General features: G+C 35.6%; 1 protein-coding gene across 3 annotated transcripts in view; it reads right to left on the bottom strand.

The window, feature by feature from the left end:
* Positions 1–23,437, bottom strand: part of IPO11 (importin 11) — a 139,700-nt gene that overhangs the window by 71,498 nt on the left and 44,765 nt on the right. For all 3 annotated transcript variants that reach the window (XM_037530614.2, XM_037530611.2, XM_037530613.2), the window contains 12 exons: positions 21,465–21,513; positions 19,878–19,948; positions 17,419–17,611; positions 16,629–16,781; positions 14,392–14,435; positions 12,832–12,922; positions 10,117–10,164; positions 7,935–8,040; positions 5,676–5,802; positions 2,463–2,496; positions 1,951–1,991; positions 277–393 (listed from right to left, as the gene is read on the bottom strand). In XM_037530614.2, the coding sequence (XP_037386511.1) occupies positions 277–393; positions 1,951–1,991; positions 2,463–2,496; positions 5,676–5,802; positions 7,935–8,040; positions 10,117–10,164; positions 12,832–12,922; positions 14,392–14,435; positions 16,629–16,781; positions 17,419–17,611; positions 19,878–19,948; positions 21,465–21,513 (1,074 nt within the window). The remainder of the gene's footprint in view (positions 1–276; positions 394–1,950; positions 1,992–2,462; positions 2,497–5,675; positions 5,803–7,934; positions 8,041–10,116; positions 10,165–12,831; positions 12,923–14,391; positions 14,436–16,628; positions 16,782–17,418; positions 17,612–19,877; positions 19,949–21,464; positions 21,514–23,437) is intronic.

The raw sequence follows: 23,437 nt of genomic DNA, 5'->3' as shown, positions 1-23,437 counted from the left end.
TTCAGAAAAAACTGCTAAGTTCACTATGGATTAAGTAAGTTTTTTAATTATTAATTTTTTCATTTTTTAAAAAACCAAGTATAAATGTCAGTTTTGAATAATATAGAACTGAAATCACAACCTATAAGTTAATGAATCATTTAACTTTCAAAAAATATACACGAAGTGAAGCTATTAATGAATTTTATATATATACATATATATACTCCACTCATCTCCCTACCATTTATTTTCATAAATGTTTATAACAAAACATTTTGTTTATAACAAAATTACCTGCATGTTGACTCTTTCAATCACACAAGAAAGGACATGCAAAACATGCATCTTTGTGTCACATTCTGTAACTTGCTGCAGCAATTGAAACAGTAGTGTGAACATGGTTTCTAAATACTGCAGGCAAAAAATAAAGGTTGGAAGAGAATTGTAAAGACCATCACATAGATACAGAAATAAGAAATGAAGTTAAACTGTAACATCAAAGTCATAAAGATAAAATAGTCAAAACCTTAGCATTACCTAAAAAATTACAAATTATTCAAGTTTCCAGTATTTAGCACAGTTTTTTTTTCTTTTTTGCTGCTAAATGTGTCAATTTTAGAATTTAATTCATTCACAAACTGAATGTTTTCAGAAAAACACTATCTAATTTTCACTTTTATACTGTTAACTAAATTGTTAAGTGGTTTGTAGCTTCTCTTGCACATATGCCTATCACCAATCACAAACATTTTGTTTTGCAAGGTCTACTCATTAAAGCAAAAGGAGCACCAATTACTGGTAACTGCATACCAGCTTTGTGATGTGGTCCTTAATAAGTTGCAAGGAGATCCAAATTTTTGTAGATACGTACTTGTTATTCTAAGATAGCTATTTCTTATTAAGAAACAGAAAACAAATACCCTATGCCTGGCTCTTAATTACTACACTATAAAAATTATAGAAGCATCTTAACAATCACAGGATGCCAGCTGCTTACACATAAAACAAACATTTAGGGCCTTGCTGGTGGGGCAAGGGTTAAGGTGCAACTTATGAAGCCACTGCAGCACAAATTCGATCCCTGGCCAGGGAGCTACCCACATGGCGCAACAGACCTCTCCTGACTCACCCGTTGCTGCCCTCAGCAGTGTATTTCAGTCAATCTGCCTGTTCTGCTCCCCACTTTGTCTCTGATGAATCCTCTCAGCCCCCTGTACCTCTGGCCTATACCCCAGTTCTTGTATGCATAAGTAAATAAGTCTTTTTAAAAAAATTTATTCTTTAAAATACTTGTTTCATTTTTATACAAGTATTTCTAAAACATATTTCCCTCATTTAAAAATACCTAGTGACTGGTTCTTTAAAAAAAAAAAAAGGTCTCTGCTCCAAAAGTTTCCCCATGTATGAAACCCCACCAAAAGAAATAAACATTTTATCATTTATTTCTTCCTCCTGCCTCTTTAAAAAAAAGATCTAAACACTACTGTCCCAATCTTCCTGACATATTTAACAAGGGCTTACTCAGTATCAATGATGTGAAAACACTATGCTAGGGGTTGGGAGTTAAATGAGGAACAAAAAGATGAGTCAGACTTGATACTCAGATCTTTTAATTTGCAATCTAGTATAGGGTATAGACACACAACAGAGGGAGCTAACCTAAGGAATAAAAGTGACACATATAAATTGAAATTCATATAGAAATGCAATTACTAGACATTTCACATGTGAGAGAAAGAAAAGTTTGCAGTCAGCTCAATAATATATGACAAGATACCTATACACAAACAAGCAGGATAACATGAACTGTTACAAATAAAAGTTACCAATAAAAGTAATGAGTTCCAAAATAATCTATTAGCCTTTAAAATTCAGCTTCAATAAATAACTTCAAGTATAAAATAACACTTAATATTCAAAAGACATTAGCAGAAATTGTTAAAAAAAACTATGATTGAATAATCTTACCGGCAGAAATTGATCCGTTCTAAATTCAAAATCATCAACAGGTAGAGAGCAATTAAGGAAAATGAGGTTTATGAGGATAAAAAATATATATAAAATTGAATATAATAAACCAATAAAAACTACATTGTAAACTATTTTCAGAAAATAATTGAAAATTTAGAAGTATTTAAATTCTAGGCCTCCATGGTGGCACAGTGAGTGGTTTAAGTCTCAGCACTACCAAGCTATCACCAGCCATGACACCATGAGTTCCATCCCCCACCAGGGAGGTAACCTACATAGTGGAACAGACCTCTACTGTCTCACCCGCTGCTCTCCTCAGCAGTATATCTCAGTAAATCTGCCTGGTTTGCTCCCTACTCTGTCTCTAGTGAGTCTTCTCACACATACACCCCACCCCAACCCCTCTGGCCTGTACCCCAGTTCTGTACACATAAATAAAAATAAATCTTTACAAAATAAAAGTATTTAACTTCTTCACAATCAATACTTTAAAAATTTTTAAAGGATATTTAACTTCAGAGTTGTAGCTGTTTCAATACGAACCTAAAAGAAAATATATCATGAGCTTTTAATTATTCTAGAACCACAGAAAAATATTAATAGCAAAACACAAAAATTTTATTCCAAACCACTTTAAAGTCACAGAACATATTATCATCTAGAATTAAAAGGACACTCCCCTCATTTTGCATCAAAAGTTAAAAAGAAGGCCTCCCTGGTGGCCTAGGGGTTAAGTCTCAGTGCTATCATGCTATCACCACGGCAGCCTATATCACAATCCACCCAGGGAGCTAACCCACAACACGGTGCAGCAGACCTCTCCTATCTCACCCACTGCTCCCCTCAGCAGTGAATCAGTAGATCTGCCTGTTCTGCTCCCCACTCTGTCTCTGGTGAATCCTCTCAACTCCCCTTCTCCCCAGAACCTCAGGCCTGCACCCCAGTTCTTCTACACAAAAATCTTTAAAAAAAAAAAATTGGGCCTCCCTTGTGGCGCAGTGGGTTGAGCACAGCTCTGTGAAGCTTTTCGCAGCCTCCACAGCACCAGTTCAATTCCCAGCCAGCTAGGGAGATTTCCACATGGCTGTCTTGCCTGCTGCTCCCCTCAGCAGTGTCTTCGGTCCATCTGCCTGTTCTGCTCCCCGCTCTGTCTCTGGTGAATCCTCTCACCCTCCCATGACTCTGGCCTGTACCCCAGCTCTTGTATAAATTTTTTTAAAAATAATAAAAAATAAATCTTAAAAAAAAAAGGTAAAAAGAAAATTGTGCTATTCCCACCCTTTTCAGTTTACCATAATTGGCTTAAGGAGCCCTTTTATCCAGTGTCGTGTACAAGAAGAAAAATAATTTGCCCTAAGTGTGTGGAGGATATGGAAGTGAAAGAGAACAGTATGACAGAGGGAAAGGGAAGATTGTGAAAGAGGGAAAACAGTGTGGTGTTGGAGAAGCTGGAGGATATTAAAAGTGAAGAGGGAGGGAAGTGAAAAGAAGGAAGGAGGAGGAAAGGAGAGAAAAAACAGGGGGCTTCCCTGATGGCACAAGGGGTTAAGTCTCAGCACAATGAAGCTATTGGCAGCCACTGCAGCATGAGTTCAATCCCAGGACAGGGAGCTGACCTACAAGGCACAGCAGACCTCTCCTGTCTCACCCACTGCTCCCCACAGCAGTATATTTCAGTCATTTCGCCTACTTCGCTCCCCACTCTGTCTCTGGTGAATCCTTTCACCCCCACCCAAGCACCTCTGGCCTACATCCCAGCTCTAGTATGCATAAATCAACCAAATAAATCTTTAAAAAAAAAAAAAAAAGGAATGGGAGAGATTTAAAAAAGAAAGAAGAGAAAAACAAATTTACATTTGTTTTCTAAGGAATCCTTAGAATATCTAAGATATATGTTCTGAGAATTTCTAATGCCAGTGTTTGCATATATAGAAAGGTTTATACAAATTCTTGACCTTCCCTAATCATTCTGTCTTTGTATATAAATATGTTACCTGGGCAAATCATACCATCAGAGCACACTCTCTTTACTCTCTTTAATAAAGTTTTATTCTCTGAAACTTGATCCAGCTAAATTGATATGAACTCACAGTTTTCAAATTAAGGAAAATGAACTTAAATCATGACTACATTCTACACTCTAAAATAATTTATCTACAACTTTTATCTTAGATGCTACACTTTCTGCATCATTCTAGCAAGCAATTAGTGATTACACTAAAATTTAAAAAACTCTACTTAACAAAAAGACATAGAATGAGGTTGGAAAACTATAGAAAGATTCAACTGCACTTAAAATGCTTTATTCCTCAAATAAAGCATTTCCCACATTTATACTATTTAATGATATTTACAGTAAATTCTCAATTATTTACACAAAGTAGATAATACTTAAACTGAAAATTCAAAGATCAGTTCTACTGGTATTGCAATGTACCATTTCCCACAAAAGATTGGTAGATTAGATTTTTCTTTACTTAACATTAAAAGTATTTATAATATGACACAGGAAAAAATGAGAAGAGTAAAAGTGCTGAAAAACAGGGTATTGTGGTAGGTTCAAATTTTTTTAAAAAGGAGAAATAACTAAAGATCTTAGCATAGATCTAAGAAATAACTAAAGACCTTAGCATAATTCAAGGAGTAAAATTATTCAATGAAAACTACAAAAACAAGTAACTGGATTCACTTCTTTTTAAAAGGGTATACTAGAGTCAAAACTAAGATGAACACAAAGAAAAATGACTTAATATTAAGTCATGAACATATTCACTCAGGCACACAATGAAGCACCAGTAAGGAAAAAACTAATTTACAGTCTCAGACGTCTTTTATAGTTTTTTTTTTTTTAATAGAGGCATGTTTTTATTTATTTATTTATTATATTTGTTTGTTTGTTTTGTTTATACATGCACTGGGTACAGTCAGAAGCGTGGGAGGGTAAGAGAATTCACCAGAGCCAGAGTGGGGAGCAGAGCAGGCAGAAGGACTGAAGTACACTGCTGAGGGGAGCAGCGGGTGGCAGGAGAGGTCTGTGCACCATGTGGGATCCTCCTCCAGTGGCCGGGGAGCAGCCTGGGATCGAACCGGCGCCGCAGAGGCCGCGGGCAGCTTCGCAACCCAGCGCTCAACCGCTGCGCCACCGGGGAGGCCCTCAGATGTCTTTTAAAAACCTATTTAAGTAATATAATAAAGCCCCAAAATTACTACTTTGAAGGGAGAATAAAGTAACAAAGTCATTATCAAGTTTTCAGTAACACAAAATCAAGACTATTATCTGAACACTATAAAGAAAGAAAATGTCCTAAAGAAACAAAAATTATAAAGGTCTTTTAAAAAATCCTCAGGAAAGAGACAATTAATAGTAAGGGTAAAATAGATGTTGGTGCTATCACAAATACAAGAATGACAAATTCTATTCTAAATTAAAAAAGGGTATGCAAGCTACAAAAGGATCTTTAAAATCTGTCTTCTTTTAGTCTAACTAAAAAAGTATTAATGATTTTAGAATGGTGGTGTTTGGTTAAATTTCATTTCAATTTCTAGTGATAAGAAGGACAAATAACAATCAAAGGAATTTCTTTCCTCAAATCATACTATTTACCAAGGAATAAAAAAGGTCACCATATTTTAAAGAAGGATATAAACCATTCCTGAATTTGAAGCTTAACATAGATTAAACTTATAATAATAAACACTTTTAAGACATTTAAGCAATATACCACTAAGTCTTGATCTTGAAGCAAGTTGCAAATGGCCTCATATAACATGGGTCTTAAGTCAGACTTGAATTTCACAGAAATCCACTGACCGATGAGCCAAATCACCCTGCGTCGCAATGGTTTATATCTAGAAAGGGGAAAAGCATGAAATTATAACGTTAAATATTTTAAGAAGGTTGCTTCACTTAATGTTATTTTATCATTTAATCTAATGTAGTAAAAGACACAATATGCATTTTTTAAGTAAAAGTTTAAAAGCTACTTCTTTGTACCACAATAGAAAGTACTACAGTATAAACACTAACAATAAAGTCCTGACCTGAATAAATGAAAATTGTTAGGCAGATATACTGTAACTCTGATTCTTCTGTGTTTATAAACTTCAATACATATACATACATAATATCCAAGACAACTTCTGCTGCCCAAGTAACTAAAAACAGCTAATCAGAATAGGCCATAATTAACTCCTACTAATAGGCTCCAAAAAGGACTGAGGAGCTCCTGTACTCAATTTTATAGTTATATTAATTTCATGAAGATTACTTTTAGTGCATTGTGTGAGATTTCCAGTCATGTAAAGTATTCATATAAACTTAATAGACCTCATTAAACTCTTTAATTTCGACAAATAAATTTTAAATTTCTTAGTGCCCATGTCAAAGTAAAAATAAGTAATATTTTAATGCTTATCTCTAATATTTGCATATTAGAGATAAATATAATATGTTTACAACTACTGTCATTTCAACATGTAACCCATATAATCCATATACACTGCTTTAGTTTTTATTTTTTTTTTTTTTTTAAAGATTTATTTATTTATTTATTTATTTATACAAGCACTGGGTACAGTCAGAAGCGCGGGACGGTGAGAGAATTCACCAGAGCCAGAGCGGGGAGCAGAGCAGGCAGAAGGACCGAAGTACACTGCTGAGGGGAGCAGCGGGCGGCAGGAGAGGTCTGCGCGCCATGTGGGACCCTCCTCCGGTGGCCGGGGAGCAGCCGGGGATCGAACCGGCGCTGCAGAGGCTGCGGGCAGCTTCGCAACCCAGCGCTCGACCACTGCGCCACCGCCACCGGGGAGGCCCCACTGCTTTAGTTTTTAAATGTAAATGTATTTAAAGTCATTTCCTTGTTATACTAAGAACATTCTTTTTTTTTTTTGGCATAGAACTGCAGTGTAGGCCAGAGGTGCAGGGGGTGAAAGGATTTACAGAATTCGGAATAGAACAGGTGGATTTATTGAAATACACCACTAAGGGGAGCAACAGGTGGGACAGGAGAGGTCTGCTGCATCATATGTGGGTGAGCTCCCTGGCTGGGGATCAAACTCAGGTCATAGCAGTGACAGCACTGAGACTTACCCCCTATGCCACCTGGGAGGCTCCCAAAATTACTTTTAAAGCATCTCCAACTCTACAACTCTATGACTCTAAATATTTATGAAATAACCCATCTATGGATAGCCTTTTATTCATCCATTACTATAGTCAAGAAATGCTAACTGATCTACAACCTATGATATACACCCTGTCGACAGAAATAAAGTATCTGCAGCATTTAATGCAAGACAAAAGTTTCTTTGAATTTTTTCAAGTCTCTCATTTTAAACTAAGAAATAATTTGTAAAAACTATGAAAGAACTTTCCCCTTCTATTTCACTCACTAAGCACTTAAAATACTTAATACAAATATTCAAATGTATGTGAAACTTAAGAATTGGGAGAAGTCCTACTAAATGTTAGATCTGTACTAGGCCCCTCACTGTAAGCCTAAAGTGGATGCAAGTTCTTTTTGTTCTAGTATCACTACATCCTACTGTTCCCATCCAAAAGACCTGTAGCATGCTTTAGTGATTCCAAGGCAAGTCATCTTTTCTGGATGTTACAGTAATGAGGCTCCTTCTTGACACTAGGTCAAGCACCTCAGTGTCCAATTCACTTTCTTTTGTAGATACTTCCTTTCTAAAATTTAGAGACCTCCATTTTTCCTTACCATTGCATAAAATTTCCTCCTGCGGTATTATCTAACATCAAATACTTCATACAAGTCATAATCAACATTTGAAGTAAAGTAACAACAGCAACTATTTTGCTTATTTTTCCATTATAAGGTTCACAGTCTTTTCATTCTATTCCAGAAACCTATCAGTTAAATATGATTTTTAAAACTTGTAAGCAATTTTAATGTCTTATCTTCACTAGAAAACCAGTAAGGTAAAATAAAGGCATAATAAAAATGAAATTGTATACTTGCCTATTGTGAATGACTTGTAATTCTGGAAGAAGTTGGTTTTTAAACCACTGATCAAAATCCACACTGTCAAACAGCTCATAAGCAGCTAGTCCAACAGCATTATACACTAAGAAGAAAATATGAGAAAAAAATTAAAGATTTCAGATACTAGGCCAAAAGCTAAGTGTTCTTATGCAAGGAATTAAGCCTTAGGAAGTATTCTGAAACATGTAAAATGCTAAAAGGTTAGTGAGGGAAATTACTTCAGTAGACATTTCAGAAACATTTTACTTTGTGTTCTTCCTAAATATTCCCTATAGTGTTTTTTACTTTTTTAAAGATTTATTTTTATTTATTTAAACTGGGGTGTAGGCCAGAGGTAAGTGGGGGAGGAGGAGAAGATTAACCAGAGACAGAGTGGGGAGCAGAACAGGCAGACTGACTGAAATGCATTGCTAAGTGGAGCAACATAACTGAAACGCATTGCTAAGGGTAGCAGCAGGCAAGACAGGAGAGGTCTGCTGCGCCATGTGGATCAGCTCCATGACGGAATCAAACTCATGCCACAGTGGCTGGCGATAACTTGACAGCGCTGAGATTTGAACACCTGCGCCATCAGGGAGCTTCCTATTCCTTAGTGTTTTTAAACAGAAAATTGAACTCATGAAAAACATTCAAGTCAAATTATTAAAATTTTAAAATAACATGTTTCCAAAGAGATGCAGTATTTTATCACCTGGTCTCTACTTACCTTTTTCTATTCTCATCTCTCATCACAATCCCTTAACTACTACTTTAAAATTAAACCAAATATTCCCAGTTCAAAATGTCACTATTAGCTCCTCTTCCCTTCAGATTTTTTTCATTTTTCTTTTTTCTTTTTTTTTTTTACATCATTGTTCATTTTTAAACAATATTTGCTTCCCCCCCACCCCCTCAGGTGTAGTCCCCATAGAGTTTCCTTCACCAATGTACCTGTGTACCATCACCTCAATCCCCTGTGCTCCTCCCTCCCTTCCTCCCTCTGATCCCTCTCCCGCCTCCAACCCTGCAGTATGTCTCTGATTTATAATTGTCTGTTTTTGCTTTATTGTGTTTTATACTGTTATTATTTTCTTACACTGGTCTTATCTGGTTTCCCTATATTCCTGCTATAAGTGAAACCACCTGATATTTATCTTTTTCCTTCTGGCTTATTTCACTGAGCATAATTCCTTCTAGTTCCATCCACATCTACGGCCATACCAGCCTGAATGCGTGCGATCTCGTTTGATCTCGGAAGCTAAGCAGAGTCAGGCCTGGTTAATACTTGGATGGGAGACCTTCAGATTCTTGTACTGCTCCCTTCATACTGCCTCTTTCGTTTGGAACCCTCCTTGAAAGCCACCCCTACCCTTGCATAGCTAACTCCTACTTATCCTTGTGTTATTGCATTACACTTCTTTAGGAGCATTTTCCTAGGCACACCAAAACTGCTAGTCATTTTTCACAGTACTATGTGATGACTACCTATTTTATTTACTTTAGTAGATGGTTTTTATTTAATTAATTTCACCTGAAGCATGATCATGTTGTGAACATGCAGTCAACAGTTAAAGCAACAAATGGGGGGTTTACATTCCCTTCTTTACTGAGCCTCCCACAGGCCCATTGCGAGGTGGATGCCCGAACGTGCTGCAAGGCACTTACGCCGCCACCCTTGTGCCCCTGGGAAAGCCCTTCCCTGATTAGTCACGAATTCCCAGCACACCTTTAAGACTTGGCAGAATGGGAAAATTAATCACTGTCACTTTATGTGTTTCCGGGGAAGCTGGGAATATTTCTTTTTTTGAATTTTAGGGAACAATTTGACCCACAAGCAGTCCTTGACCTTACCCAGGAGCCAGTGCCTTGGATGCCTACCAATTATGCTGGTACTCTGGCTGAAGGCCGGGAGGGTGGGAGATGTGGGAGCTGGTGAGTTTCTGGCAAGCTGACACAGATGGCAGATTGGATACAACACCCGCCCCTATTTTCAGCATTAGTTACCCTGCACTATGTTAGAATTAATTGCCTGTTTACTTGGTTATCTCCCCCACCAGAAAGTTCCTGTATTTTAGGTGCCCTTGTATACCAAGTCTCCAGAATATTATTTGCCACAAAACAGATAAACTGTTTTTTTACTGACATACTAAACATTTCTAATCATTTCAGTTCTACATACCAGCATCTTTGATTAATAGTGCATTCATATCTTCCACATTGGTGGGCCCTGGGAAAATAAGAATTAGTAAAGGTAAATAAAGGTTTTTTTGGCAATATTTTATTTGAACTCAATTTACTAATTTCTCAGTTTACTTGAATATTATATATTCTATGATATTAAATATATATAATTATAGGGGCAAGTCTGTATTTTGTTATCATAATCATTAAGGAACACAGGGACAACATGTAGTCATACATAATTTTAAAAATCATTAAAACACATTTGAAAAATGTAATGCCAAGCAACGTTACAGAAAAACATAAGCAACAATTGCTATTTTGTTATACCCTTATTACCAAAGAAAAGTCTCAAAGGAAAGAATCAAAAGATAAATGCCACAACAGGAAAAAAAAGTAGGCAATTCATACAAGCTCTAAACATATAAAATAAACCAGGTTTCAATACATTTAATAAAAGGTGACAAAAAAATGCAAAGTGTACATAGAAAAGTAACAGTCATTATGTAACAGAAATCTTTTAATAAAAAGATGGCAGTCTCTACACTATTATGCAGAAAGGAGAGCAGCACCATGGTTAAGATATGAAAAACAGTTTATTCAGTCAGTATATGTTTTTAGGCTAGAAAGAATTTTAGCAAGCTTATTAAAGTACTTTTCTATTATCAAATATCAATTCTTAAGCTCACTAGTCCAATATGATCAAGTGCAGCCCTAATAAGCAAATTGCTCCAGAACTACATATAAAATTAAATTGAAAGCCTTATCAGCACACACAGCATCTCAGCAGAGTGTAACCTAAATAGCTGATCCACTTTTCTACAGTGGTAATAAATAAATGGATGGGAAGAAAATGGATATGATGTTCTATACCCAAAAATCAACTTTAGTGTAAGTCCTATCAAATTTCAGAATCTGCAATTGTACATTAAGAAATCAGTAAATAAGGGTCTCCCCGGTGGCGCAGCGGTTGAGCGCTGGGTTGCGAAGCTGCCCGCAGCCTCTGCAGCGCCGGTTCCATCCCCGGCTGCTCCCCGGCCACCAGAAGAGGGTCCCACATGGCACGCAGACCTCTCCTGCCGCCCGCTGCTCCCCTCAGCAGTGTACTTCGGTCCTTCTGCCTGTTCTGCTCCCCGCTCTGGCTCTGGTGAATTCTGTCACCCTCCCGTGCTTCTGACTGTACCCAGTGCTTGTATAAATAAATAAATAAATCTTAAAAAAAAAAAAAAGAAAATAGATTTTCTTATAAAAAAAAAACACAACACAAATTATCTTTAAAAATTAACAAAGTAAAGCCTGACAGATAAATTCATTTTTTCCCCTTGGTTTATAATTTAAGAAGAAACATTCTATGGGACTTTTGAGAAAACAAAAGCCTAACAGGTGAACTATCACCAGCTATCACAAACAAGATCAGCAATCTCCTTCCCTACTGCAGATTCTTTTATTTCCTTACATCTCCATCTGCTCAATCCTTGCTCCATAAAATGTGATTCCTGCCACCAAACCAACTGACCAAATACTATGTTGTCTAGGAACATTCCACTGCCTTACAGCAATGGACACTTATGATAATATGTTCTTCTCCAGGATACACTATACCTCTCTTCATACCTCTAGGATAATTTCTTATCTAGCTTTATTTCAGGACCTTTTACCTTGTCATATCTCTTTACAAGTGAAGTTTCAGATTTTGTCCTTGAATCTCTTTTCTTCTCCATAACACACTCCAAAGTAATCTATTTCCAACCACTACTAATTACAGAATCCCCTGCAATCAAGACTCAGAATTTCAGGATCATATCTGATCACTTTCCCTTGCCCAACACAGTCAATCAATAAAATTTTTAATAAGTAAGCCAAATACTGGGAATAATGAATGAACAAAATAGATGTGATCACTGTATAGTGAAAATATAGTATAACAGAAAACTATAGATAGTATAGTCTAGCAGAAAAATCAAAATAAATCACTACTAAATGTTAAATAATTACTTGTGTCAAAAATGTGAAGATCAATTGCAGAAAATTTACTTCATCATTCTCTTAAATTCCTCACTTTCTTTCCATTCCCACTGCCATCATTATGAGACTAACATTTATTTTAACATTTTTTCTGACTACCTCCAGCATGCTCCAGATGGACTTTTACGCAAACAATATATTTGATTTTCTGGAATTTCTAATGCTAGTAGTTCTGATAGCAAAATCTAACATACTCAAAGTCTATCTAAGGCCTTTCGCGAAGTCTATTCTTGTTCACAATGGTCAAGGTGACCACTTCAGAAAAGAACATATTGTGTCTTTCTTAAATTTGTATGTACTAGGATATGGTGCACTGCACATGGTAAGCACTCAAACTTTATTAACTGAAAATTAATTAAATAGGTAAGTCAGGACCTCCCCAGTGGCGCAGCAGTTGAGCGCTGGGTTGCGAAGCTGCCCGCAGCCTCTGCAGCGCCGGTTCCATCCCCAGCTGCTCCCTGGCCACCGGAGGAGGGTCCCACATGGCGCGCAGACCTCTCCTGCCGCCCACTGCTCCCCTCAGCAGTGTACTTCGGTCCTTCTGCCTGCTCTGCTCCCCGCTCTGGCTCTGGTGAATTCTCTCACCCTCCCGTGCTTCTGACGGTACCCAGTGCTTGTATAAATAACAAATAAATAAATCTTTAAAAAAAAAAATAGGTAAGTCAAAGTATCACAAAATATACTTCACCTTGAAGTGTTTGCATCATTTCTAGAAGTACGGGAGTAAGAGTTTGATTATATTCATGGAATATATCTATAAATAGTACTTCAGTGCAAGGCTGAATGGAAAAAAAAAGAAATTTCCAATGAAAAGCAATGACATATTATACTGATTTATATCATAATAATAATAAAAAGAATACTCATTCTTAAAACCCCAAAACTCTGAAAATATTGCCAATTCCTGATATATTGTTTAAAAAATAGGATTATTTTTTAAGCTACTTTTTGTAAACACAGCAAGAAATAAAATGAAATTGTAGTAATTCATAACATATATAATGTTTATTTCATTACTTCAAGTATTTGGCATAATGTATTCAAAACTAAAACTACAGAAAATAAACAACTAACATTTCTAATTAAATCATTCTTTAAAAAAGGTTCTAAAGTCACATTCATTTATAAATTCAGTACTATAAATAACTGGCTATTCAGGAATTAATGTTAAAAATTATATTTATTTTCTTAGCACTAACATAATAGGCAACAACAGCAACTTGTGAGTTCAATTCACTACAGAGTAGTATTTCTTTTAAGACACACAAACATTAACAGAAATCAGTGTTAGTTATATGAAAAGAATGATTCATTTTGGTTCTTAAAAGCAGTGAATCATTAGATGTCTCATAATACAAAGAAGTTATAATAAAATTTTTATGGTATCATGCCTTATGTTTAAAAAAGAACCTTATAGATATACATACTGAAATGTACCGATGATATGTGCCATCTCAGATATTTTCAAATACCTGCTTCAAAAATAATCCAAAGTAAGGGTGTAGAGAGTGCTTACATGATACATGACTGGCCATAGTTGATAACTGATAAACTAGTCTTTGGATACAAATGGTTCATGATATTATTCTATTTTGTAAAGTACTCGAAATTCATTAGAGAGATGCTTTAAAAAACAAAAAGCAATGGATATTTATTTTAAAGCATAAGTTATTCAACACTTGATTTATAATTTCTCTGGTTTTCCATATAAATTTATGAAACAGAAAAACAATGGCAAAGTGTATCAATTATATAAACACAACTTATCACAAAAAAAGTTCAAAGACAACATTTGTCAAATTTTCCTCAAATGTTGACCATACCAATAATGTATATTTAAAAGCATTCCATAACTAAAAGTAGTGGGCTGGCTTTGAGAATCACATTAGGTAATAAGAAAAATAAGGTTTCAAGAGAATCTTTATAATTATCGAAATATTTAAGAGGAGAAAATACCATTTTAGAGTTTTCACCTCTAAGAATATTTTTTATTTATGCAATGACAATTGTTTCCAATCAATTTGCAAAAATTGCAAAAAAAAATTCATTTTGCAAACCCCAAACTTGCAGAAAAAAAATTTTTTCAGATTAAGTTCAAAATTTAATTAAGTGCTTTCCTCTCAAATACAAATTCTTGCAATTACAAGTTTCTGTCTGACTTAATGCTCAGTATCCTCAATAGGGTGTTATTCTCCACTAAGAGTTACAGACCAATTAAGCTTTTCCCTATCCTTCTTTCAATACTTACCCTCAAACTATATTTCCAAGAATCTCCTCCTGTTTCTTCCACTGCTGCAATTAAAAATATGACAAATGATGATCTCCAAGAATGCAACAATAATGTTTCCAAAATTTCAGTCTGGAAAACTAAAGACTAAATAATATCACAATAATATTTCTGTGAAGTGTTTTAAGCATAACACTAAAAGTAAATCATTAGGAACACAAAATCTAAACAGATTTCTTTACTGTAAAAACTGACCATATCTACATGTAACAGTCGGCAATCAAGAGTTTACATCCATCAGCATTCTCAAATTAACAATTCTTCCCGAAGAAAGCTCAAAGTACTTGTCACATCCAGAGCATCTAGCATCACATGACACACTACCATGTATGTCATGATAATACTGAGAATCGTTTTACTTCAATAAAATGTCTTATAAGTTAAAATAATTAGTCATATTTTCCATAAATTTCCTATATTTATATTTAAAATAAAATACCTCTGGGCTTTAAAATATAGGGATTCAATGTTTTATGCTATAATACTACATATATTACATTAAAAAATAAAATACAAGATTTTAGCTAAGAAAATGGGGCCTCCCCGGTGGTGCAGCGGTTGAGCGCTGGGTTGTGAGGTTGCCCACAGCCTCTGCAGTGCCGGTTCGATTCCCAGCTGCTCCCGGGCCACCAGAGGGTCCCACATGGCGCGCTAGACCTCTCCTGCCGCCCGCTGCTCCCCTCAGCAGTGTACTTCAGTCCTTCTGCCTGTTCTGCATCCTGCTCTGACTCTGGTGAATTCTCTCACCCTCCCGCGCTTCTGACTGTACCCAGTGCTTGTATAAATAAATAAATAAATAGATAAATAGATAAATAAATCTAAAAAAAATTTTTAAAAAATTTAAAAAAAAAGAAAAGGACAAAAAAAAAGAAGGTACAGAGTATTATTTTCTAAATGAACTAGAATTGCTCTTATGTGACAAAAAAAGGAAGATTAAGTTTTCGGAAATGCTTAAGGTGTTCTTAAAATATTAGTAAACAGTATGTGTATACCTACACAAGGACACCCAGGCAAAAGGATGAGTAGAAATGATAACGTAGGCTATGTTCCACCATAGTTGAAATAATTAACACTTAGGTACTTTATTCACACATAGGTACTTTATTATGTATACAAATCTTTGATTTTCTATATCACAGGCACAAGTAGAATTAATTTATCTACTACTAAAATTCAAAAAGATAAAAAGATCGCCTCAAAAATACTTCAACTACCGAAAAATTAATTTCAAATTAAAATTTAAATAGGTAATCCATTTAGTAATTCAGAAATTTTCATTTTCAAAATCTTTCAAAAGTAAAAATTTCCACAAATATAAAAAACAAAATGAACTTCAAAGTAGAAATTGAACTGCTAATAGAAAATTTTATATATATTTTATTAAACTCCATAATCTAGTCACAAGAACATAAATTAGCTTTTCTGAAGAAAATTCTGTAGTTTTTGAACAGGTAACTCATTTTTGATTTATAAATTTGTTCTAAAGACTAACACAGAGGGCCTCCCCTGGTGGCGCAGCTGCTGAGCGCTGGGCTGCGAGGCTGCCCGCAGCCTCTGCAGCACAGGTTCGATCCCCATCCGCTGGCGAGGTTCCCACATGGCACGGCAGACCTCTCCTGCCACGCCCGCTGCTTGCCTCAGCAGTGTATTTCATCACTCTGCCTGTTCTGTTCCCCGCTCTGGCTCTGGTGAATTCTCTAACCATCCTGCACTTCTGGCTGTGCCCAGTGCTTGTATAAATAAATAAAATCTTTAAAAGAGAAAAAAACAAAAGACTAACACAGAGGTTAATTTTTAAAAACCAAGATTTTCAGATCAAAAATGCTGTATTAAAATACGTTATTACAGGTCCTCCCTGGTGGCACAAGGGGTTAAGATGCAACCTACGAAGCTAATCGCAGCCACTGCAGTACGAGTTCGATCCTTGGCTGGCCAGGAAGCAACCCACATGGTGTAGCAGACCTCTCCTAACTCGCCCACTGCTCCCCTCAGCAGTGTACTTCAGTTACTCCGCCTGTTCTGTCCCCACTCTGTCTCTGGTGAATCCTCTCCCCTCACACACACCTCTGGCCTGTACCCCAGTTCTTGTATGCATAAATGAATAAATCTTAAAAAAAAACATTACTATATTTATCATTCAAAAATATGATATATATAGAAGGAGGAGAAAAGTCATGCTAAAATTGAAAAATTCTTACTAAAGCCTTCTGGGTCTTCTTCCCACATTGTCAGTTCTTCTTCAGTTAATAGAAAATAATGAGAGACTAATCTTCTACATATCTCTGTCAAAGTGGGATATGTGAAGAATGCCATCTTTATCTTGTGAGCTTCAAGAGTTTCAGGGCTGCTATCTAAGGAAATTAAAATTACCTGGTTAATTGTATAGACAAACATTCTACCCAAGCTAGATTACATAATTGAAATTTTCAATTTCATTATCCACAAATCTCAAAGACACTTTCCTTTGTGCATACCACGCACGCATCAGACTTGCTTCTCTCTTACCACTATACCTTACACATTATCACACTAAATTACACACCATATTGAAATGTTTCACTTATGTCTGTCTGTCTCTCTCTCTCTCTCAAAAGCCTTCCACATTTGCTTTGGTACATGAATTAATTCCAAATAATATAACAAGTAAGTTAGCCTTCTAAAAACTACACTATTTTATGTAAAGTCAGAGTAAATTTTTAATTGTACAAATAAATACAGCCTACAACATAAACCACAGTGATTACTGAAGCATTTAACTCTTAAACTCTCTAATCTTCCACTGATCTATTGTGCAACAAATGAGAGATTATTAATGCATTTCATGGTTTTTTTAAATCTGGCATTCACATAAGCTAGGTTCTAATCTTCATTTCTATTTCATATATGATTTTATTTTTCAGACTAAAATAAATATATTTCAAAAAGTTAGATAAAAATAGTAGTTACTTCACACTTAGATTAAAGTATGGAAATTTAAAAAAGCATTACCTTCAAAATTTTTAGATGGCTTGTAAGCATAATTTTTGACAATCATCTTAATAAGATTCATGCACTGGACAATGAATCGTTCAAATGTAACACCTTCACCAACTTCTGTAAATACATAGCTTACAGAAAATTCCAAAGATCTCTGAATTAGAGGAGTAAAAGAAAAGGGATGCTGATCCAAGAAGTCCAAAAGCTATATGTTAAAAAAAAAAAAAAAAAAAGACAATGTATTTTTCTCAAATTCACATAGGAATACAATCATCCACAAACATATCTTACATTTTAAAGTTTGCTAAAAAAAAGGTTTGGCAAATTTTGAACCTTGGTAGGGAGTTTGTATATATGCAATTTTACACGTTAGGTACTTCTTGGGATATATCATATAATGTGGATTATATCAGATTACATCTCATAACAAGAGCTTTTCTATTTTTAGAACAGGGTCCAAAATAGATGCATTTCATACTTAATAGAGAAATAATGGATAAATACAATACCAAAAAAGTTTAAATATACAAAAGATAGGCCTTCAAAAAGTAATATATAAAGGAAAAGAATCTAAACAATATCCTGCCTGTCCTCTAAGAACTGTATTTTGATGTATCAACTAACTGATGAGGAAAATTTCTTTATAGAAGAATTTTTTTTTTAAAGATTTATTTATTTATACAAGCACTGGGTACAGTCAGAAGTGCGGGAGGGTGACAGAATTCACCAGAGCCAGAGCAGGCAGAAGGACCGAAATACACTGCTGAGGGGAGCAGTAGGCGGCAGGAGAGGTCTGCGCGCCTTGGGGAGCAGCCTGGGATCGAACCAGCGCTGCAGAGGCTTGCAGGCAGCTTTGCAACCCAGTGCTCAACGGCTGCGCCACCGGGGAGGCCCATATAGAAGAATTTTATAATAAATACAAAAAGAATTATAAAATGAAATGCCATTATTTTGTAACCCTTAGTCAAAAAGTTAATCTAGGCAATGATCAATCATCAATAGCTTCAAAAATCAATAGGACTAAATGGGATACTAGAAATTTTATACAAGATGCTCACTCATCAGTTTTAAACAACCAGAAAATGTACTTTTCCTGATGTGTTGCAAAATGAAACACACAGTACCACTTAAAATTATTCTTGCCATTCCCATCCTCCGCCACACACAAAAAAAGCCTGAATGTCATCAAGCCTTTATGATTAAAATTTATAAGCAATATGAGAGGAGGTGGGGTAAGGAGACAAAGGAATGTGTTGACTACGACATCAGGATACAAAGCATAAAACCAAAACATGGAAAATTCTACAGAAAATTATTTTTACCTAACAAATAGCAAGGGGGGCAGGGAATGGAAAGAGAACTGACACCATGTAATCCTGATTCAAACAAATCAACCATAAAGCACTTATGAGAAAACTAAAAACTGACTAAATATTTAGATGACATTAAGAAGTCATTACTATTTTTTAAATGTGATAAAGGTGTAAAGATCATATGTGCTTTTTCTAAATCATATCTCACTGACACATATTCTTTTTTTTTTAAAGATTTATTTATTTTTGCATACAAGAACTGGCGTACAGGCGGGGGGGGGGGTAGTGGTGAGAGGATTCACCAGAGACAGAGTGGGGAATAGAATAACTGACTGAAATAAACTGCTAAGGGGAGCAGTGGGCTCACTGACACATATTTTAATATATATAGATAATACTATATTGCTTAGTGTTTTTTGTTTTTAGCTTAAAGGTTATCTGGATTAGGGCCTCCCTGGTAACGTAAAGGGTTAACTCTCGGCACTAGCAAGCTATCAGCAGCAGCAGCCACTGCAGCATAAGTTCAATCCCCAGCCAGGGAGCCAACCCACATGGTGCAGCAGACCTCTCCTGTCTCGCCCGCTGCTCCCCTCAGCAGTGTATTTCAGTCAATCTGCCTGTTCTGTTCCCCACTGTTTCTGGTAAATCCCCCAACCACCCAAGTCTAAAATTTTACAAAAATTAAAGACTTTCATAAAACTTAACTTCATCAGAAATCCATGCCCATTGCCCAGCATGTAAATGCATCCATATAATTCTATTAAAAAGATGTTTTGGTATTGATGATGATAATCTGTCATTCTGAATATACCAACTTCCTGATCTTTACTCTGCTTGCTACAACTGATCTACCTCCTGTTGAACTGAGCTGTTTACTTCTTCATTTTTGTTTTCTTGTATAAGTCTGAGAAATGAACTTCTCTAATATTTTTTAGGGTTAATTTTTATATTAAGGTGACATATACTATAATATGTGGAAGAGAAATTTTATTACTATGTATATGTTCTTAAAGCTTCAAGATACAAGGTGTTTTGTCTGCTTTTCTATAAACAGTACAAAAATTAGTTACTTTATACCAAAGTGAAAAAAGTGCTTAAATTTGAGTAAGGAAATTTTAACTGAGAAAACATACGTGTTTAAAATTTCAAAAAACTTACCACTTTAGTAAAAAGAATGATGGTCTTTTCCAGCCTATCTCTACATACGTTTTCTGTACCTATATTTCTACCTGTTAAAAATACATTTCAATATTAGGAAAAATGTACAATATTCTATTATTCACAATGCCAAAACGTTTTACAAAAATAATGTCAAATATATATTCTCATATTTTGCAGTATGAATTCACTAGTATGCATACCCAAGTTCAAATAAACCATAAAAATAACTTTTTAAAAAACAGTACCAAGATTCGTATTTAACAGACATAATAATCTTCAGTGTCATTTCACAAAATGAATACTTAAAATACAAAGTGAGCCCATTTTAAAGTAAATGTGTAGAAATTTTACCAATGAACCATGAATCACATTTTCAAATTTGAAATGAGTCACAGCTGAAATATTTTTCAAGTAATCTAAGTTATAAATAAAGCATTCAAAGATAATATACTCATTATTTTTCCTATGTCTTTTAAGAATTTCCTCCTGATGACTAACTTAGGATAATTTTTTTGTACATTCAGAATAATGTCGTTCAGTCTATCAACTACTGTTCTCTAATCATATTCTCTTTTATCATTTATGGTATTCTCCTCTCCTGGAAGGAATGCTACTCTTCCTTTTGCTTCCTCCATGGGGATGAACAGAGAAAAATGTCTATTTTAGAAAAATAAATTAGAGCTGTCTGATTCATTCTTCCATGCACAGTACCCAGGACAGCGCCTAGCAATAGACTCAAATGTTTTTACTAAATTGAAAATGACTGCATCAAACAATCAGTGACTCCCTAAAAGACTTTACAATAAAATATCTTCTCAGAGAAAAGTTAACTCCCCCCAAACACAAACACACAGACACACACACACATATACAGGATATACATATTTACACAAATGTAAATACTAAATACTCTTATTGGAGTAGTGGATTACCAAGAATCCTAAAAGTAAACCAGTAAAGATTAATGAAGGAGATTTACAAAATGAACCATACCATTAATAAAAAGTTGCATCATACATTCATGTAAAATGTTTTCAAAACAGAAACAATAAAAATGTCTCAAGAGCATTTGGCAAACATTAACATTTGTTAAACATAAGACTCCTGTCATTTAGAAAACCTAAATAAGGGACCAGGAAAAAGACTAATTAATATAAACCAGAGACATACTGGGGGGGAGGGGCAGGGAGAAGAAGGCTTATGGTCATAATAAGGGGGGATGCAATTGTATGGGGACTATAACCAAAATGAAAATGCATACATTGTGCAAAAATGAAAAATGATGTAAGAATTATATAAATTATAAAAAAAAAAACATAAGACTCCTGTGGATGTCTATACAGAACATAGCATGTCAGCAGCAGAAATATAACAGAAAGAATGGACACAAAATATATTTTTTTAAAAAGGGGTTCCTCAACACATTAAGACAACACATGAAGACAAAGCAGAACTTCCAATTTAAAACCAGCAAATTTATTATTAAGATACAAGATTTTGCCACCTCCCCAGATTAGCAAGTACAAAGCTGAAGTTATTAATGAATAAGGACTCTATAGTAAAAACTGTAATGGAAGTACTTACTGCATTCCAGAAATTGTTTTAGACGTTCAAATATTCCGTGTAAAAAACCCTGGGAAAAAAATTTTAAATAGTCTAAATTTTTTCTGATGAAAACATTTTCCTTTAGTTTCCAGGTATATGAAAATATCTACCATATCACTAAAAAGTTTAAAAAAAATAAACAACAAAAAATAATGCACTGTTATGAGCAAGTCTTCCACAAGAAAATATTTTCATCTCTTAGATGCCTCATTTCAATTACCTAAATCACCATACAACAAAAATAAGAATTTTGTAATTAACTATCTCACTAAATGTGTTCTATTTTATTTCTCTTCACAGCCCTTATAATCCCCTGACATAGTGTCTATTATATGTCTTCTCCCACAAAAAATGAAGTTTCGGGCCTCCCTTGTGGTACAGGGGTTAAAGTCTCAAATGCTATCAGCTATTGCCAGCCACTGTGGCATGACTTCGATCCCCAGCCAGGGAGCTGACCCACATGGCACAGCAGACCTCTCCTGCCTCACCCGCTGCTCCCCTCAGCAGTGTAATTCAGTCAGTCCGCCTGTTCTGTTCCCCACTCTGCCTCTGGTGAATCCTCTCATCACTCCCCTCCACTCCTCTGGCCTACACCCTAGTTCTTGTATGCATAAATAAAAATAAATCTTTAAAAAAAAATCTAAGTTCCTTAAAGGAGTCAAAACTTAGCTTTAATTCTTTTTTTTTTTAAACATATTATTAAACAGTCTCCAGTTGAGGCTTCTTTTTTTTTTTTAAAGATTTATTTATTTATTCATTCATACAAGCACTGGGTACAGTCAGAAGCGCGGGAGGGTGAGAGAATTCACCAGAGCCAGAGCAGAGAGTAGAACAGGCAGAGTGAGGAAGTACACTGCTGAGGGGAGCAGCGGGCGGCAGGAGAGGTCTGCGCTGCCATGTGGGACCTTCGCCCGACGGCGGGGGAGCAGCCGGGGATCGAACCGGCGCTGCAGAGGCTGCGGGCAACTTCGCAGCCCAGTGCTCAACTGCTGCACCACCGGGGAGGCCCTAATTCTTTTTCCCAGAATCCAGGAACAGTATTTGGCAACGAGTACCAAATATATGAATACATGTTGCCAATCATTTAAAACAGAGATTCTTAGTCTCAAAAAATTAGACATACCTTGCCTTAGTTATCAGAGAAGACAAATTTCACCTTTTATCATATGTACCCTATGGACCCTTATTTCTTAATATATATGTTAAGATGTAACAAATCCTTTACAGAAATAAAGAAATAACTTTTAAAACTATTAAAGTTTTAAGAATTAAACATAAATTTCTCTGAATCATAAATCCTGGTGTATAAACATCACAAAAGATGTCATGTATCCTTATAGCAAATGCAATGTCCAGGTTTTTGTCACAAAACACTACTAAAGGCCTTCCTGAAGAATGACTGACTAGAATAGAATTCTTTTGCTCATCAATTCTTTATTTTTTTTTTAAGAGATTTATTTATCTATTTATACAAGCCCTGGGTACAGTCAGAAGCACGGGAGGGTGACAGAATTCACCAGAGCCAGAGCAGGGAGCAGAGCAGGCAGAAGGACTGAAGTACACTGCTGAGGGGAGCAGCGGGCGGCAGGAGAGGTCTGCGTGCCATGCGGGACCCTCCTCCAGCGGCCGGGGAGCAGCCGGGGATGGAACCGGCGCTGCAGAGGCTGCGGGTAGCTTCGCAACCCAGGGCTCAACCGCTGCGCCACCAGGGAGGCCAGCTCATCAATTTTTGAACCTTAGAATATACATCACAACTTGTTGGGCATATCAATGTAGTTTTTCTCTTTGTATATATATTTTTTAATTGATTGCAAAGAGAAACTATAAATGTTATGATCAGCATAAAAATTATTTTAGTATATAAAAACAAAGGAAATCAAGGATATAAAAATAATTATCCACAATGCACCTGGTAATGTTATAATAGCATTCAAATTCATAAGCGTTCACAG

The sequence above is a fragment of the Talpa occidentalis genome, unplaced genomic scaffold (assembly GCF_014898055.3).
Source record: "Talpa occidentalis isolate TD23 unplaced genomic scaffold, MPIMG_talOcc4v2.1 talOcc4.6, whole genome shotgun sequence".
Lineage (NCBI taxonomy): Eukaryota > Metazoa > Chordata > Mammalia > Eulipotyphla > Talpidae > Talpa > Talpa occidentalis.
This window is presented reverse-complemented; position numbering and strand designations above follow the sequence as displayed.